We start from the raw sequence: 19,612 nt of genomic DNA, 5'->3' as shown, positions 1-19,612 counted from the left end.
GAAAAAAAAAATTAGTTTTATAACGATCTGTTACTAGGGTTCCTAGAAATTTTTAACAGGTCATAATTTTTTTACATGACATTTAAAAATTACTAGCTTAGCCCTGGCCTGTGTGGCTCAGTTGGTTGGAGCGTCATCCTGTACACCAAGGGGGGGAGGTTCAATTCCCACTCGGGCACATGCCCAGGTTTCAGGTTTGATCCCTAGTTGGTGTGGGGGGGGGGAACAGGGGGGCAGCCAATCAGTGTTTCTCTCTCACATCAATGTTTCTCTCTTTCTCTCTCTAAAAATCAATTTAAAAAGAATTAGCTTATTATTCTTATACCTTATATGTTTCTTTCATTAATGAAGTCATATTATTCTCTTATGTATGCTTTCATCTTATTTAACTTATTTTAGTTTCAAAAAGCTTCCTTTTGATTTTTTCTACTTCAAAAGATTTCTTAATACTCCTTAAGTTTGTGTGCAAATTTCAAAACAGAAAAACTTACTTGTAGTTACAGCGAATGTGGTGGTAACTGGTGGTACTGTAGTTGTAGGTAATTTTTTTGGCCTGAATTTGTAGTGACCAATAAATCCATCTGCAGTTAAGCTTAGGTCTGAGAAAAACTGGATGAGAAGTTCATTTCTCTCAGATACAATTGGCCTAAAAGAACAAAAACATGTTTAAACAAATATACATTTTAAGGTTTAAGTGGTACTTCTCCGAAATGTAGAATTTTGTAGCTTTCCATTAATTTCTGACAACTTACTACTTGTTTAAACTTAAAAGCTAAAATACTTTAAAAAGGGGAAGCCTGACTGCTCGATGTCAACACTGGTAGCTAATATCACTGAGTGTCTGCCAAGTCCAGCCTGTGCTCTACCAAACCCTCAGGGCCTGTTTGCACCACAACCCTGTTCCTATCCCCTATCCCCTTTCTATAGAACAGGCCACTGAAGGTCAGGGTCCAGCGACTCGCCTGAGGCCCTACAGCTATGTGAAGGAGAGTTGGGATTTGAACCCAGGACCAGGTGATGCCTGAGACTGTGGTAAACATGGAGACCAGTGTAAACACTGACACTGTGGCTGCTTGGGCACGAGCACCTCATAATTTAGCCAGATGTGGGAAGAACACAGCTTTGCTGAATGAAGACTGGGTTTCGCTGGCCATGGGAACCAGAGGGAGAAATTTAATGAACAAATCCCCAGATGCTGTGAAGACACGGCCAAAAGGGCTGGTCACCTGGGGATAAGAAAGCCATCAGGGTTTAATCGAACTTCCATTTCATTGTTTTTTCATTTGGTGCTGCAGTGCTCCATTTTTTATTATTTTATTCCCATTTTTTATTGATTTAAAATTTTTTTTTATTTTAGAGAGAGAGGAAGGGGGGTAGGGCGGAGGGAGAGAGAGAGAGAGAGGGAGGGGGAAACATTGATTTGCTGCTCCACTTATTTATGCATTCAATGCTTGATTCTTGTATGTGCCCGGGCTGGGGGTGGAACCCATAACCTGGGTGTATTGGGATGGTGCTCTGACCACTGGAGAACCCCGCCAGGGCCCATTTCATTTATTTTTTTAATTCTTTTTTTAAATCTATCTTTATTGATTTCAGAGAGAGGAAAGGAGAGGGAGAGAAAGATAGAAACATCAATGATGAGAGTCATTGATCGAACCCGCAACCCAGGCATGTGTCCTGACCAGGAATCGAACCCCCATCGCCTGGATCCTAGGTCGATGCTCAACTGCTGAGCCACGCCCGGCCGGGCCTCATTCCACTTTTAATGAGAGCTCTCATGCAACCCTGCAGGGGGCACAGGGGCGGGTGTGTGCCCTACCGGCCACAGGGCAGGCGCCCCTTCTCGGCGCAGGGCGCACTCCGCTCCAAGGTTACTACGGCGCGGCCTCTTTGGGGAGGCCTTGTCAGGCCTTGTGCCCAGCTTTTCTATGGAGCTGTTCTGTTTTTCTTACGAATTTTTAGGATTTCTTGATGTATTCTGGAACCTAGGTCTTCGTGAAATACGTTACAAACACCTGCTTCCATCTGTGCCTTGTCTTTTCCTTCTCTTCATGGTTATTTTGACGAGCAGAAGTTCTTGTTTAAGTTTCATTTAAGTCCCCACTTGATCTGTATTTAACTTTTGTGTGATATTAGCTATGAATACAGTCACCTTTCCCACGATTGACAACTGTCCTGCCTTCGTCTGCCCTAGGGCCGTGACATGCGCAGGGCAGACACGGGTGGAACGCTCCGGCCTCTCGGTGTCCTGCCTCGGTCTGTCCCTGTCCCCGGCAGAACCACGCTGTCTTAATGAACAGCTTTCTGATGAGCCCCACCAGGCGACGCAACCCCTCCTTGCCAGGTTCTTCCTCAAGACTCTCAGCAGCACCCCTCCCCACCTCCCTCGCAACGCCATACTGTCAGGTTTAATGAAAAAACTATTTCAATATATGTATTTAAAAATATTATTAGCAATTTAAAAATCCTCACCCAAGGATATGTTTACTGATTTGAGAGAGGGGGAGGAAGGGAGGGGGAGAGAGAGAAACAGAGAAACATCCATCAGTTGTCTCCCGTAAGCACCCCGACTGGCAATTGAACTGCAACCTAGATATGTGCCCGGACATGGAATCGAACCCCCGACCTTCAATTTTAATATTTTTAATGGTATTGATTCTTCCTATTCATGAGAATAGTATATAGTGCCATTTATTTAGGTCTTTTAAAATACCTTTTAGTGAGGTTTTATCATTTTTTCTATTAAGGCCTTGCACATAATTTGTTCAATTTATTCTTGAGTATTTTATATTTTTCCTATTAAAATATCTTTTTAAAAATACAAGCTTTTAAATTCAAGTTAGTTAAAAAGGATGTTCTTGAATAAATTAATGTTTCCACAAGGAAACACATGAATCTGCAGGTCACCTTTGATGTGGTGATGTATGAAGCAGTTTCTAAATTCAAGTCAATCCAAGTTCCCGGTCAGAGAGCATGTTTTACACATTGTCAGGTTTGACTTGCTAATATTGTTCTTTAGGGTTTCCATCACATTCATAAGTCTGGTATTGTCCTTACTTAGTTTGGTGTCAGTTTACAGGAGCCCTATGAAGTTAGCTGGGAACCACCCTGCTGTTCTTCGGAAGAGCCTGTGGTGCTGAACTTGTTCCTCAAATACTGGTTAGAACTGGTGAAGAAATGCAATCTGGGCCGGTCCCCCACTCCAATCACTTTCAACTAGAAATCAGATTTCTTTCATCATTATCCGGCAATTCTGGATTATTCTTTCTTCTGTGTTTTCTTAAAGTGACTATTGTATTTTATTTGAAATGAAAGTTAACCTTTACCATTAAGTTTAGTGTCAAAATTCTGGGCCTGAGGGAGGCTGGATATGCATCCTATTTGTATTGCTCTCTTATTTTAAAATTATTTATTGAATTTGTTGGGGCCACAATAGTTAATAAAATCATATAGGCTTCAGGTACAATTCTACAATACATCATCTGCATATTGTATTGTGTGTTTACCACCCCAAGTCAAGCGTGTCCATTTTTGCTTGAAAGAAATGTTTTCCCCTGTAGTTGGGTGCAGTGTTCCTACCCATCAGAAAAGCCACTTAACTGTTTTTTAAATCTTTTGCATCCTAATTTCCCATCTTTCTGTAATTCACAGTTAATCTGCCAATTACTTAAAGAGATGTGTTTAAAATCTCCTGCTATAATAGTGGACTATGTAGATCTTTTAATTTTTATTCATTTATTTTTTTTGCTTTACATATTTTTGATGTGCACACAAGTTTACAACTGTTATACCTTTCTGATAAATTGCACCTTTTATCATTATATAGTAATTGTTTCTCCTACTGCTTTCTTCCTAATCTACTTGTCTTGATATTGATAAAGCTAGGCCAGTTTCTTCTATCAGCATTTGCTTCCGATATCTTTGGCCATCATTTTATTCTTGAATGCTCTGTGTTCTTATTTTTTGGATATGTCTTACAAACAGCACATGGCTGTTACCCAGTCTCACCATCTCTACCTTTCCATTAATGATCTGGTCCACTTGCATTTGTGTGGGTTACAGATACACCTAGAGATATTTCTACCATCTCATTTTGTGCTTTTTATTTAGCCTGCCTTTTCATGTTTCTCTTTTACCTTGGCTTTGGGATCTACCTTTTTTCTCATTTTGTGTTTTTCCTTCACTGTTCGGGAAGTTAAAGACTTCTACTTTTTCTAGAGATTGCCCTAAATTTAACATCCCTATTTGCTTTAGCAAGTTATAAAGTTTAATAATATCTTCACCCCGTTGTCAATAATACAAAGACCTCCGAATCCTTCAACGCTTATGACTAAGGTCTTTGTTCAGTGTTTCCTCCTGTGTCTCGGTCCTTTACTCTGTGACCATCTCTTCCTGCCTGAAGTACATAATGAAGTTTCTTTGGTTAGGTCTGTTGGTAGTGAACTCTCTCAGCCCTTGTTTAACTGCAAAGGTCTTTATTTCACCCACATTCACGAAAGAGAGGTTTTTCATAATCCGAGCTATTCTGGCTCAGTGCTCTGAAGATATTCTCTAAGATCTAACTTCCACTGTTGCTATTGAGAAGTCAGTTATTAGGTTAACTGTCTTTCCTTTGTGATCCTCGGCCTTATCTCTCCGGCTGTTTTTAACACCTCTCTCTGCTGTCCTGTGGTTTTACTATACTACACGTAGGAAAGGGCATATTAATATATATGTTGCTTAGGATTTATTGAGTTCTTGAATTTGATGGTATCTTTCATCCACATTGGAAAAGCCTCAACTATTATTTCTTCAAACATTAAATTTCCTACATTCTGTATTTCCTGTTAGAGAACTTTTAGTGTATTAAATGTGTGGTCCTTTCACTCCAGCCTCGGTGACCCTGAACCTCTCCTGACATTCTCCGACTATTTGTCTCTGTGGTACATTCCAGGTAATCATCTCACATCCATTTATCAGTTCCCTAATTCTTTCTGGAGCTATGTCTTATCAGCTATTCAAAACATATGTTAAGTTTTTTGTTTAAATTATTATATGTCTCAGTTCTGAAAATCCCGTTAGGCTATTTGTTAAATGTTTGAACATTTCTGAAGGCCTCCTGCTTGTTAGTCGTATTTTCAACAGGCTGCACTTGGCAGGCCCTCAGTCAGGATACATTGCACGAATCTCTCCGAGCAAACATATTTCACATTCTGCAGCTCATGCTTTCACTACAGATGGCCTCCGTGGGTCTGACTATACTGTTTATTTCTCCTGATTCTTGTTTATGTTGGCTTTTCCTTTGTGTTTTATGATTTTTTTATTGGGAACTTATTTTCTTAAAACTTTATCTGTAGATACTGTTAAAGTCTGAGCTAAGATGCATCCGTCCAGAAAGAATGGATGTTTTCTTCTGTCACCTCTGTGGGCACCACCAACTCAGAAACTCTACAGACGGAATTCTTCACTGCGTTTAGTGTAAACTGTAACCACAGACTCACATGTGGATGGCTTTTTGGCTGGGAATTCCCATAAGGAACTACCTCTTTCCTTTACCCAATGCCGAGTCCCAGCTACCACCCTTGGGTTGTAGTTGGCGTCACTTTCTGTAGGTCCCCTGTGTATGCTGAAGTCTTTGACCCAATGTCCCCCTTGCCTGAGCTCTGTGTCCTGTCCCCGAGCGTGGTCTGTAAAGAGAGAAGATCCAGGTCAATAACGAGGTGTGTCCTGAGGAAAGCTGCCTCCTCCAAGGACTTGCTTCTCTCTCCTCGGGTGATTTCTTATTTTTTAGCCAACTCACCAATGCTTTAACCTAGCTTATGTGCCATATCGCTAGAAAATGAAATGAAATTATTTTTTTAAATAGTTGGATTTGAAGAAAAAACATAGCAGAAAAAGCTAGACCAGGACAGATTGTTGAGAGGGATTATTTTTCAATTTGGGAGAACTTAAGTTTATAGGTTATGGGGAAGGGACAGAAAAAGGGGGCCGAGCTAAAAATGGGGCAAAGAGGCCTACTGGGGAAAGGGGTGCTTCTAGGGAGGCAGGAGATGCTCGGAGGGGTCTAGGCGAAAAGACTGGCCTGAGCAGAGGAGCGTGTGACGGCATGAACAGTGGCCCCTAAAATGTCCACATTCTGACTCCTGGAACTTGTGAATGTTACTTTATATGCAAAGGGACTTTGCAGAGGTTAAATTAAGGATCTTGGGAAGGAGAGAGCATCCTAGGCTATGTAGGTGGGCCCTGAATGTAACCACAGGTACCCTCATAACTGGAAGGTCTGGTTACGTGATGACAGAAGCCAGGACAGAGGTGATGTGCCTCAAAGACAGAGGAAGGGGCCACCGCCAAGGAACGCTAGCAGCCTCCGAGCTGAAAAAAGGCAAGCAAACGATTCTCCCCTCACGCTTCTGAGACAGGCAGTGAGCCAAGACAAGCAGATGGGGAAACTGAGCAGACAGCTGAACAAGCCGGCAGAGCAATTTACAGCAGGTACAGGTCACCTCCCAAGAGATAACATCTGGGCCTCAGTTATATTTCAGCTTCAGGCTCAGAAAAGCAGCAAAACCAGGTGGGTGATGCCAGGACCAGCTGTGATGACTGACAACGCCCTGCCCTCACACTGACCAATCAGTGGAAACCATGGCTCTGTAAGAGCACACCTAGAAAACTGATGGATATTCTGCTGAAACCCTCCCCTGAGACCTCCCCTAAGATTCCTGCCTGCAGGAGAGAGATAAAAGCCTCAAGACAAAGGATCTAGCAGACACAGTTCCCCCCCCCACTTCTTCCCCAGGAGCCTTGCAACCAGGGCAGCCATGGGCAGCGGCAGCTCATCCTGGGCTTACCCCCTGAACCTGTTCCCAAGGTCCCCTTTTCTCTGGCTTCCTATAGAGCCAGGGCAGCCCAGCCTCGGCCCTCCTGTTGCTGCTGCTATGCTGAGCCCTTTCTTGTTTCACTGTCTCAGCTTTAACGAACGTTCCCTCACAGTCACCTGGACTCGTGCTGTGAGATCTCTCCTCATGGAGTCAAGAACCCACACACTACTGGTAGGCTGGCCCTAGGCAGACCCGCCAAGGGCCAGGTCCCCTGTCCAGTAATATTTCCAGAAGAAAACAACCCTGCTGACTTTTAACTTTAGCCCAGTGAAACCAAATTCAGACGACTCATCTCCAGAACTGTAAGAGAACAAATATGTAGTTTTAAGCCATTCAGTTTGTGGACATTTGTTACAGCAGCAATAGGAAAAGAAGACAAGGACTCTAGGAGCTTAGAAATGGGCCTCTCTCCATCACACTCATCTATGAAGCCAAATCTGGACATACTAATGTTTAAATTATAACTAACTGGAATACATTAAAATTTTTAATTATTACTGAACTTAAATATAAATGAATTGAAACTGAAAAAAAACACCTTGCTTTAACTCAAAAGTGTCTGTGGAAACCATAGAAATGTATGTAAAAGCAGGTGGTGCACGCAATCTAACTGTTTCAGCAACAGCAGGAGAGGGTGCTCACTGAGGCAGGACAGTGGCTGTGCTGACAAGCGGCAGTAATTTCAATGGTCACTTTCCTAGTCTTGCGTACGAAGCTGTGAAATATCTTGTTGCACCAAAATACAGCATCTTGAGTTAAGTAACGTGCCCAGTGTCACCAGCTAGTAAGCAGCAGAGTTCCTAGTTCCATAAATGTTCTAGTAAGTACCTTTTGGGTTCACTCACCAAAAATGTGAGCATCAACAATGTGAGGAGGAGCTCAGGGCTCCAAAAGGTCCAGGACAGGACCTGATCGGTAAAATCACCTGAGTCTGTCATAAGCTTCCTGGGCTCCTTGTCTGGGTCCCCAGTAGGCAGCCCCTAGTTTTTTCTCAGACTTTCGCATTTGCTCTGAGGCTTGACCTCACCTTTGCAGAGCAGTGACATATCCAGGCATCTGACTCAGCATCCGCCCCTGGCATCACCAACTCTGTTTCTGTTCATCCGTGGGGCTGTCAAGGCCTCACCACACTTGTTAAGGTTACCTACTCATTGTTATGGAACCCAGGAATTTGTGAACAAAGCAACAACATAAAATCTTTCAGAAAATACAATATAATTGAGTAATTGCATAAGAAACAAGTTTTAAGTTCTGGCCAGGTGGCTCAGTTGGAGAGTGGACTCGTATACCAAAAGATTGCGGGTTCGGTTCCTGGTCAGGGCACATACCCAGATTGTGGGTTTGATCCCGGGTTGGGGTGTTCACAGGAGGCAACCAAGGGATGTTTCTCTCTCACATCGATGTTTCTCTCTCTCTCCATCTCCCTTCCCCTCTCTCTAAATGCCAATAAACATATCCACAGATGAGGTTAAAAAAGAAGAGGTTTCGAAATAAAGCAGGTGCTACTTACGCAGGTGGACTATCACCGCAATACTTCCCAATTCTTTTGGCGTCGTTGACTTCTCCACCATTAAACACAGCCACGTAGTCATAGCGGCAGTAGTTATCGCGCTCAACGTCGAACTTCTCAAACTTCAGTTCTATGAGCTTTAGGGAAAGCACAGTATTAGAAGGGTGGGAATCCACTGCTGAGCACGCTCAAGTGGATTCCCCCTTCCCCCAACCGTAGCGTACCGTGGTTTCCTCTGTAGAAACGCACTCACTCTATGTAAGTTATTCTTGCTGTCATACTTCTGTGGGATTCGTATTTCTTGTGCTACTCTTTTGCTTTAACTTTTAATCATTCCAAACGATCATCTCACTCCCAGGTCAACCCTAGTTAAGATCTTAAACTTAGGAGCTCTGATTGCTGACAGCTACAGAAGCAGGGAATGAGTTATTTTCAAAAGTCCGCAGCGTAGGCTTGGTCAATTCCCGAGCTAAGTTCTGTCCTGCAATTAACATATGAAAGTGGGTCCCAGAAGGAGTGCAAAGTCTTATAACCGCTCCTAATGAGCACTGGGCACAGAGCTGCTCTGTCGATTGTTTCACAGCAATGAGTAAAGTTATTTGTGGGGAACCTGCACAAATTCCATTTTTAAAAGCAACCAAAGAAACCATAAGCAGACTGGCTTTCACAGCGGACCACTTTTCTTTGAAGGGCGGCGTGGCCTGTTGGGCTGGCTGTGTCAGGTGAAGCAGGCAGACTGTTTCTGGCCTGGCGACTGGGGTGGCTATTATAAGTACATGACGGCTTTGCCACGTGAGCAAGGGTGACCTGAAACATACATACATGCACTTGGGAGGTTTTTTATCTTCCCACAATTAGCAGCTGCTGCTTAGAAAATCTTCCACAGGGTTAAACAATCTCATACGGGGGGATTTGCTTACCATTTGTATTTCAAAACCTGTTTTGAAAATTGCAGTTTTGGAATGGGAAACTGAATCCATGGCTTTGCAAGTCAAATAGTGCGAGAGCAAGTGGACTCTGGGTCTCCACATGAAGAAAGGCCTGTGTCCAGTTGCCTTCCTCTTAAGAGTCGGGCTCCTCAAACCATCTGGACAGTTCACACACAATACTTCCTTCATATGCTCAGGGAACCTCACCTGGTTCTTTGGGGCCAGAATGTGCCACAAACAAGTGACTCCTGCAGGGTAATCGCGGTCTGGCCAGTTGGGGGTTTTAAAAGAGCCGGAAGGTCTTTCAAGGCGTCCTCCACAATACTGATCCCCTGAAGTTATTTAATAAGAAAAAAATTCAAGTTTATGTCCTCATAGAGGTTATCGCAATGCAACCATGAGATTAGGGATTTGGAATATAAGGTGATAGTACAGTAAATAAGGGCAATGGCAGAAGCTCTTAAACTTTCTCTTAATAAGGGTCACACGGTCTCCAGTCCCCTCTATATACCCCCCGAAGTGATATGTTACCTGACATATCAGCACAAGAGAGTGAAGTTATGCAGTCAGGGCCACAGCTTCCTCTCTTTCTTTCATATTTTGGACAAGTAAAGACAAGCAGTTGGGGTGCACTCATTCCAAAATCATGCAGGCTCAGCAAATGATGTCGATTTTAGGAGCCCTCCAGGCAGGGTATTTATAAATAGGGTTAAAGTCTATGCCCACTGACAAAACTTGAATTAGTAGGTATAGAAAACTCTTATTACCTAAAAACTTTATATGTTATACATCTTGAATAATTTTTAAGAATAATTTCCTTTGTAAAAACATGTTTATAAAATTTCAGTAATACAGAAAAGCATAAAGAAAAAAACTTACCCCAAATCCCACCACCTAAATCTAACCAGTTACTACTTTACAAATACTATTTCAGACATCTCTATACATATGTGTTGATAGGTTGACAGTAATAATTTCAGAAAGAGAAGGGGGAGGAGGGGGAGAGAGAGAGAGAGAGAAACATCGATGTGAGACAGACACATCGATTGGCTGCCTTCTGCACGAGCCCCGACCTGGGCTAGGAACTGAACCCGTGACCCTTTGGTGCGCAGGCCGATGCTCTAACCACTGAACCACATCAGCCAGGGCAAAATTTAATTTTACTTGAATGTATCTAACAAAGAAACTGAATTGAAATGAAAAAAATTAATATAGTTTAATGAAATATTTCTTTAACACAGAAAATGATCATTTTTAAAAGAAATCTCTAAAGTTAAGTAAATGTATTTTAAAAATTAAGGTTGGAATAATTTCTAAAACTTTTTATTCATGGAAAATGTCAAGCATATACAAAGTAAATAGAATAATATAGGGTGTCCCCAAAAATGCATACCCACACTTTGAATAATTATAAAGGCAGTGTTTACTAAATACATTTTATTTTCAAAATTGAGATATCAGCTGTTAAAGTGTGTATACATTTTGGGGGGACATCCTGTATAATGAACTTCTACGTATCTGTCACCCATTTGCAACAATCAATTAGCAACAATTGACTATTCTTTTTATCAATACTGCTCCCCAGTCTCCACCACCTGCTTCATTATTGTTATTGATTTACAGGTTTGGAGAAGGTAAATTCATAGACTTTGAAATGCACAAATCTTAGCTGTAAATTTCTGAAAAGTGGATATGCCCATGTAAGTGGCACTCCTATGACTACATGAACCCCTTTCCCACAAAATTCCTGTATCCTGGCCCAGTCAATCTGCTGAGTCCCACACCACGCTTCTGAACTTTCACCTTCCATTAGTTTTACTCTAGACCTTCACATAAATGAAGCCACACAGTGTGTGCTCCTTTGTGTTTGGCTTCCCCCGCGCAGCACAACACCGAGACTCATTCACGCCGCCATGCGCACTGGTAATCTGCTCGTTTGTGGAAACACCACGGTTTGTTTCCATTCTCCTGGTGACATTCCCGTGGATGTTTTCAGTTTGCATTATTTGGTGAATAAAGCTGCAGGAACATTTCTGTACAAATCTTTGTGGAATGTATTTGCAACAATCAATTAGCATCAATACCCAGGAGTGCTGTTCCTGGGCCAAGAGCAAATGTTGAAGTTTAACTTCACATGAAACTACTGAAAATCCTTCCCAAGTGGTTGTAGCACTTTATACCTCTCAAGGTATGAACACTCTGGTTGCATTACATCCTTGCCACCATTTGATGTTTTAGATGATCTGGTGAGTATGTACCGATACCTCCATGTAGTTTTAATTTGGTTTTCTATTGGCTAATGATACTGATTCATTTTTCATGGGCTGATTAGTTAGTCATGTGTCTACTTTGTGAAGTGTCTGTTCAAGTGTGGCCCACTTTTATATTTGTTGGGATCTTTATCTTTTCATTGTTGAGTTTTATGAGCTTTTTCTATATTCTGTCCTTTATAGATATTTTTGTGAATATTTTCTCCCATTCTGTACATTACCTATTCATCTTTGTAACAATGTCTTTTTGTAAGTATTGATTTAAATTTTAATAATGTTTTCATGGTACATACTTGTCCATCCTTTTACATTCAACCTATTTTGACTTTGTATTCCAAGCTCTTTCTTGTACACCACATAGTGTTGGGATTTCCTATTTCACCCATTTTAACAATTACTGTCTTCTTATAGGAATACTTAATGCTTTGAATTTAATGCTTGGGTTTAGTGTGCCATTTACTATTTTGTTCTATCCATCCCACCTTTCTTTTGCTCCATCTGTTCTTCCTTAGTTGAATAATTTTAGTAGTGCATTTTAATCTTTTCCTTTTTAGTCCTAACTCTTGCATTTTTAATGGTTACTCTAGGGATTACAAGGTGCATCTTTAACTTATCACAATCTGCCCAGAGTTAATATTGTACTTTTCATGTACTGTGTACATATGTGTGTGTATGTGCAACAGCATAGTTCCATTTACCTCTCCATCCTTTGTTCTATTGTTGTCATATACATATGACATACATATACATATATCATACATTACATTCAATAATACAATGTTAAAGTATTTTTTATTTTATTTTTTTAAAATATGTTTTTCACTGATATTAGAGAGAGAGGGAGGGAGGGGGAGAGAGAGAGAGAAACATCGACAAGACAGAAACATCAATCAGCTGCCTCCTGCACACTCCCTACTGGAGAAAGAGCCCACAACCCGGGCATGTGTCCTGATCAGAAATCGAACTGGTGACCTCTTGGTGCATAGGAGGATGCTCAATCCACTGAACCACACAAGCCAGAGTGTTAAAGCATTTTTTTATTTTGTTTTGAACAGACACATGTAAAGAAATTAAGAGAAGAAAATAAAATAATATATAGCCTTTTACATTTATCATTTCCAGTGGCCTTCATTCTTTCCATTACCTTCATGTTATCCTGTGGAGTCATTTCACTTAAACTTAATACAGTGTTAAGTGTAAAGGAAGTTAAGGAACTTCCTTTAATATTTCTTGTGATGCAAGTGTTTATTTGAAAATGTCTTCATTATGCTTTCATTCTTGAAGACTGGCTATCGAATTCTGTATTGACAGTTTTATTCCAGCACTTTAAAAATGCTGTCCCACTGCCTTCTGGCCTCCATTGTTTCTCATTTAAAGAAAGCCATCATTCAGACCATCTTTCCTTTGTGTGTAATCTGGTTTTTATCTGATTGATTTTAAGATTGGCTCATCTTTAGGTTTCTGTAGTTTAATTTTGACATGCCTAGGTGTGGCTTCATTTTTTTTTTTTTTAATTTATCTTTATTGTTGAAAGTATTACAGGTGTCCCATTTTTTCCCCCCAACTGACACCCTCCACCTCGCTCCCACCCCCTCCCCAGGCCTTCACCCCGTCATTGTCTGTGTCCATGGGTTATGCATATATGCATATAACTTCTTTGGTTAATCTCTTCCCATCCTCCACCCCCTTCCCTCTTCCCTCTGAAATATGATCGTCTGTTGCCTGCGTAGATATCTCTGGGTCCATTTAGTTCATCAGATTCTTTTGTTCATTAGCTTCTTCTTAAAGAAGACCCTTCAACATTTCCTGCAGTGCTGGTCTGGTGGTGATGAACTCCTTTAGGTATTTTTTGTCTGGAAAGGTCTTTATCTGACCTTTGATTCTAAATGATAGCCTTGCTGGGTAGAGCAATCTTGGTTGTAGGTTCTTGCTTTTCATCACTTTGAATATTTCTGGCTACTCCCTCTGGCCTGCAAGGTTTCTGTTGAGAAATCAGCTGACAGTCATATGGGGGCTCCCTTGTAGGTAACTAACTGTTTTTCTCTTACTGCCTTTAAGATTTTCTCTTGGTCTTTAACCTTTGGCATTTTAATTATGTGTCTTGCTGTGGGCCTCTTTGGGTTCCTCTTCTTTGGGACCCTCTGTGCTTCCTGGATTTGTAAGTCAATTTCTTTCCCCAGGTAGGGGAAGTTTTCTGTCATTTTTTCAAATAGGTTTTCAATTTCTTGCTCTCTTTCTTTCCTCTGGCACCCCAATAATAAGAATGTTGGGCGTCTTGAAGTTGTCCTAGAGGCTCCTTATACTATCTTCATTTTTCTGGATTCTTTTTTTTTGTTTTTGCTCTTCTGATTGGGTGTTTTTTGTTTGCTCATGTTCAAATTGCTGATTTGATTTTCAGCATCCTCTACTCTACTGTTGATTCCCTGTAAATTATTCTTCATTTCAGTTACTGTAGCCTTCATTTCAAATTGATACTTTCTTATGTTATTGATTTTCTCAGTTATTTTTGTAATACTCTCACTAATATGGTTGAGCATCCTTATAAAGAAAATTCTGAACTCTGTATCTGTTAGCTTGCTTGGATCTATTTCATTTAGTTCCTCTTCTAGAGATTTCTTCTGTTCTTTCCTTTGTGACATGTTTCTTTGCCTCCACATTTTGGCTGCTTTCAGGTGTTTGTTTCTTTGTATTAGGTAGAGTTGCTGTGTCTCCTGGAATTTGTAGAGTGGCTTTGTGTAGTAGGTGTCCTGTAGGGTCCAGTGGCTCAGCCTCCCCAGTCACCTGAGCTGGGCCTTCTAGGTGCTCCCCTGTGTGGGCTGTGTGCACTGTCCTGTTGTAGTTGAGCCTTGGTTGCTGTTGGCTTCCCTGGGAGGAACTGACTCCCAGGCCAATCGGCTGTGAGGACCAGCTGCAACTATAGCAAAGAGCTGCTGTGCTGGAGACACCCCTATGGAGGATTTACTTCAGTGGAGCTTTGGTGTTCACCAAGTCCTCCCCTTGAGTGAGTCACTCGTGGATGTGGTGGGGTTGTTACCCAGCGTGGTTGAGTCTGACCACCAGGTGCACTGTCTCTGGGGCCTCCCGGGAGGTGCAAAGTCAGCCTGTGCCAGTGCCTTGCCCAGGGCCACCCAGCATGAGCTACACAGCAAATCGTAGTTGGCTGCTACCTGTGCTGGGCTTGGAGGTGTCCAGGAGAGGGAGAGCTATGAGCCAATGCAGGTTGCCGCTAGTGCCAGGCCTGGGGCCACTTATTAAGCCGTGTGGGGCCCGCTGCTGCTTGTTTGAGAGATTTTAGGAAGGTCCTAAGCATGACGCTCGAGAGGCCACTTGCACAGAAAAGCCCCTGGAAATGGCCTGGATGAGCTGCAGGTGGGGAGGGTGGGGCCTCCAGGAATCACGGGGCAGGGCCAAAGGTGTGAGTCAGGGGCTGGGGATTCAAACATGGCGCCTGCCTGCCGGCTCTGTGGGGGGAGGACTCGCCAAAGGAGCCATGGCCTCCGCCAGCCCTTCTGCCTGGGAGGAAGCTGCCCCTCCAGCTCTCGCACCGACTTCAGGCAGGTTAGTTCCTCCCCGAGTGTCCCAGGTCCTTTCACGCTGCTGCCCGGTCCTGGGCTCAGAGGGAGCGCAGCCAAGTGAGTCCGTGCTGGGCCCTTTAAGGGGAAAGCCTGGGGCTCCCACAGCCTTCCTGATGCTCAGAGACAGTCCCGCTGGTTCTCACAGCCCGGAGTTGGGGGGACGTCTCTTCCCGGCTTGGAGCCCTGGGCTGGGGGCCTCATGTGGGGCTGGGACCCCTCACTCCTCCAGGAAACCTCCATCGCCGAGATTCCCTCTGGGGTTTAAACTGCAGCACCAGGGGTGGGCCCATGGCCCTGTCTTCCTGACTCAGCCCCGATGGGCCTCGCGTCTCGGCCCCTCCGATGGGCCTCTGTGCTCCCTCAGCTCCCTGGTTGTAGGGCTTCTGTGCAGCCAGATCTCAGGAGGCTCTGAGTGATGGTGGTTCTGTGTTTTAGTTGTAATTTTGATGCGGTTGCAGGAGGCGGCAGGTGCAGCTGTTACCTACGTGCCATCTTGTTTCCTTCCTCGTGGTTTCATTTTTATTTATCCTATTTGGGGTTTGTTGATCTTGGTCTGTAAATTGAAGCACTTCACTAAATTTTGGTAGCTTCAAGCCATTATTTCTTCAGATATTTTTTTCTGCACTAATATAACTGTGTTATTCTTTGGGATACAAATTACTCATGTAAGACCACGTGATATTGTCTCCCTTGGGCGCTCGTTCTCATTAATATTTTCCCTCCTTGTTCTTCAGATTAGAACATTTATATTCAAATTCACTGACTCTTGCTTCTATCATCTCCAATCTGCTTGTAAGGCAGTAAGGTAAATTTTAAAATTTCAAATTCTGTATTTTTCAGCTCTAGAATTACCATTTTATTCTTTTTTACAATTGCTGTTTCTCTTCTGAGATTTGCAATCTGTTTATTTATTAAACATATATTTCCCTTTAAGTTTTTAAACATATTCTTATAGCTGTTTTAAAGTACTATCTGCTAATCACAGTGTCTGAGTTGTCCTGGGATCCATTTTTATTGACTGCTGTTTTGCTTAATATAGACACACTTTCCTGGGTTTCATAACATGATTGGATAGTGGACATTATGAACGACACATTATAGAGACTCTAGATTCTGTTATGTTCCTATGAAAAGTGATTTTTGTTCTAGCTGGCATTTAGCTTGGAAAGACTCAAGCTCAAAATATGTCTCTCTTGCAGTGGGCTATAGTGTCTGTCAGTTCTTTCACCTTCCAGCTGATGCTTTTGTGCCAGGACAACTGAGTTCTCCCCCATATATGTGGAATTTAGCTGTCAGCCAAAGATTAGGGTGGATTTTATGTGTATACTTTCTGCCTCAATTTCCCTGTAGCTCCCACCCAGGATTTCTCCCCAAACATTCTGGCTGCTCTGTCACCCCCAGATTCTCTCCTCTGACACCCCATACCACTAATGTTGCACTATGGCCCAAAGCAAGAGGCAATTATGATCTTGGCAGAAGAATGGCAGCATTAGAGATCCCCTTGGCCTCTCCTCCTAAACCTTTAACAAGTTGATCAACTATAACTCAACAAATGATTCCCTGCTCAATATAGCACACCTGAGAGACCTGTGCATTAAGGCATCTAAAGGTGGGCAAATGAGAACAAATGGGGAGGTTTTGAAAAGGGAGGAAAGCTCAGACAGCCACAGGTACAGCCATGCAGTCAGGAGCTCAGGGCCAGACCGGCGCAGAGAAGGGAGAAAGCCTGCAGTAGCAGGAACTTCCTTCAGCTGGGAGGAACAGAGAATCTTGGAAGCCTCTCCAGTGGGGTGAGCAGTGCAAACAAGGGCTGAGTCAATTGAGAGGATGGGGCAAGGACACAGAGCAGGGGTTCTGCCACATGGCTGTCCACTGTCGGGTGGCTGGTGTTTCAAACAAAGAAAGGGAGTCACAGAGCCCTGTCACCCCTTGGGCTCCCAAAACTTGCCTCCTGTTGCCCTTGGTGTCGGGTCGGGTTGAGAAGCACATAATCTGTAAACCGAGAGCTACTGCAGCAAAATCGCTATTTCCCTCTGTGACTGATCCCCAGTTGGGGTGAGTTGCAGTAAACCCAATGGAAGTTCAGGGTTGCCATTATGGTGAGGGCAAAGCATACCCTACCCCCAAGCAGCAAGCAGCAGGGCTGTGGAGGTCACCTGTGGGAGGTCACAGAGGTAAAAATCTTGTAATTCAGTACCACCTACTAGAAAATAGTAGAAAGGCCTCTTCAGAGAAAGTGGCTAGAGAAGGGCAAATAATACATAGATGCCTAGACAGAGGAGATCAACAAATACCACAAATAACCATGGCAGAGACGCAGCTCATAAAGAAAATGAAAAATCTCCAGGAAGCAAACTGGAACACATGGAAATATGTGATATAAATGACAGAGAATTCAAGATGGCAGTTCTGAAGACTCAACGAGATAGGAGAAAATACAAACAGGCTACTTAATGCACTCAGAAAACGAATTAATGAAAAAATACACGAGTACTTTTCCAAAGAGATTGAACTTAAAAAAAGAACCAATCAGCCCTAGTCAGTTTGGCACAGTGGTTAGAATGTTGGCCCACAGACTAAAGGATCCCAGGTTCGATTCTGGACAAGAGCATACCTCGGTTCCAGGCTCAATCCCCAGCCCCTGTCAACATGTGAACCGGAAGCAACCAATCAATGTCTCTCTCTCATACTGATGTTTCTCTCTCTCCCTCTTTCACTCTCTCAGAAAAGCAATGAAGAAAATATCCTTGGGTGAGGATAAAAAAAAAACATTAAAAAACACACACAAACAATCAGAAGTCCTGGAAATGAAGCATGCAATTAAGGAGATGAGGAGTGAACCACTGAGCGTACGAAACAGAGCCAACCAGACGGAGGAAAGAATTAGTGACATCAAAGGTAGGAAGCTAGAAATTATGCAGAAGGAAGAAGGGAGAGACCTGAGCTTAAAATAATAAAATGAAAGAGCTCTACAAGAACTATCTGACTCCATCAGAAAAAGCAATATTAGAAAAATAGGCATTCCAGGAGAAGAAGAGAGGAAGAAGGGACCAGAGAGTGTACTCAAACACATAGTGGATGAGAACTTCCCAAACCTATGGAAAGAAGTAGATCTCAAATCCAAGAAGCCAACAGAACACCTAGTTACCTCATTCCAAAGAGGCCCTAGCCAAGGCACACTGTATTAAAACTGTCAAAAATTAATGACAAAGAAAAAAAGTTCTCAAAGCAGCCAGGGAAAAGAAGGAAGTAACCTACAAAGGAAAACCCATCAGAATTTCATCCGACTTCTCAGCAAAAACTCTACAGGACAGAAGAGAGTGGAGCCAAACATTCAAATGTCTATAAAAGAAATTACCAGCCATGAATAGTATATCCATGAAAATTATCCTTTAAATAGGAAGGAGAAATAAACACTTTCCCAGACATACAGGAGCTGAGAGAATTTACCACTAGAAGACTTCCACTGCAGGAAATACTCAAGGGAGTTGTTCTACCTGAAACAGAGAACATAAGGTCACAACACTACGAGTAAGATCAACAAAAAACTTACAGCATAAACAGGGATAATTGTGACAACAAAAACATAAAAGGGGAGGGGTAAAGGTCTGAACTGGCAAAGAAAGATGGAGATCAGAATCAAAAGAAAAAAAACTACTGTATATATGCAACTTCATTTTTTTATAAACCTAATGGTAACCACACTCAAAACCCCCAAAATTAAGACACACAGCTTAAAAAAAGAGGACACAGAGGAAAGAAGTATGAACCACCACCAAAAACAGCAGACAGAAACACAAAGAAAAAGAACTGATGGAGGCACAGAGCTACCAGAAAACAAAAGATAAAATGGCTATACGAAATCCTCATAATCAATAATTACCCTAAATGTAAATGGTCTGAATTCACCAATAAAGAGGCACAGAAGCTACAAAGCATTATTAAAAGAGACTGAAAAAGTCACAACAAAATGGAAAAATATCCTGTGCTCATGAATTGGAGGAATCAACGTAGTTAAAATGGCCATGTTACCCAAAGCAATATACAGATTTAATGCAATCCACATCAGAATCCCAGTGTCATTTTATTTTTTTATTTTTTTATTTTTAAATATATCTTTATTGATTTCAGAGAGAGGAAAGGAGGGAGAGAGAGAGAGAAACATCAATGATGAGAGAGTCATCGATCGGCTGCAGCCCACAACCCTGGCATGTGCCCCGACCGGGAATCGAACCCCAATTGCCTGGATCCTAGGTCGATGCTTAACCGCTGAGCCACGCCTGGCCGGGCCCAGTGTCATTTAAAAAAAAATAAATTTAAAAAATCATCAGATTTGCATGGAACCACAGAAAGAACATGAATAGCCAAAGCAACCCTGAGAAAGAAGAATGAAGCTGGAGGTATCACACTACCTGACTTCTAATTATACTACAGAGCTACGATCATCAAAACAGCATGGTCCTGGCAGAAA

The 19,612-nt window shown here is 42.4% G+C and overlaps 1 protein-coding gene across 1 annotated transcript in view; it reads right to left on the bottom strand.

The window, feature by feature from the left end:
* The window catches only part of PCOLCE2 (procollagen C-endopeptidase enhancer 2), a 64,496-nt gene that overhangs the window by 14,058 nt on the left and 30,826 nt on the right, over positions 1–19,612 (bottom strand). The window contains exons 4-6 of the mRNA XM_081137960.1: positions 9,504–9,628; positions 8,368–8,504; positions 492–646 (exon numbers count right to left, since the gene is read on the bottom strand). Of these exons, the coding sequence (XP_080994086.1) occupies positions 492–646; positions 8,368–8,504; positions 9,504–9,628 (417 nt within the window). The remainder of the gene's footprint in view (positions 1–491; positions 647–8,367; positions 8,505–9,503; positions 9,629–19,612) is intronic.

This window comes from Miniopterus schreibersii, assembly GCF_964146895.1.
Source record: "Miniopterus schreibersii genome assembly, chromosome: 5".
In the NCBI taxonomy this organism is placed as follows: domain Eukaryota; kingdom Metazoa; phylum Chordata; class Mammalia; order Chiroptera; family Miniopteridae; genus Miniopterus; species Miniopterus schreibersii.
Note: the sequence above shows the minus strand (reverse complement) of the source record. Positions and strands in the feature narration are given on the sequence as shown.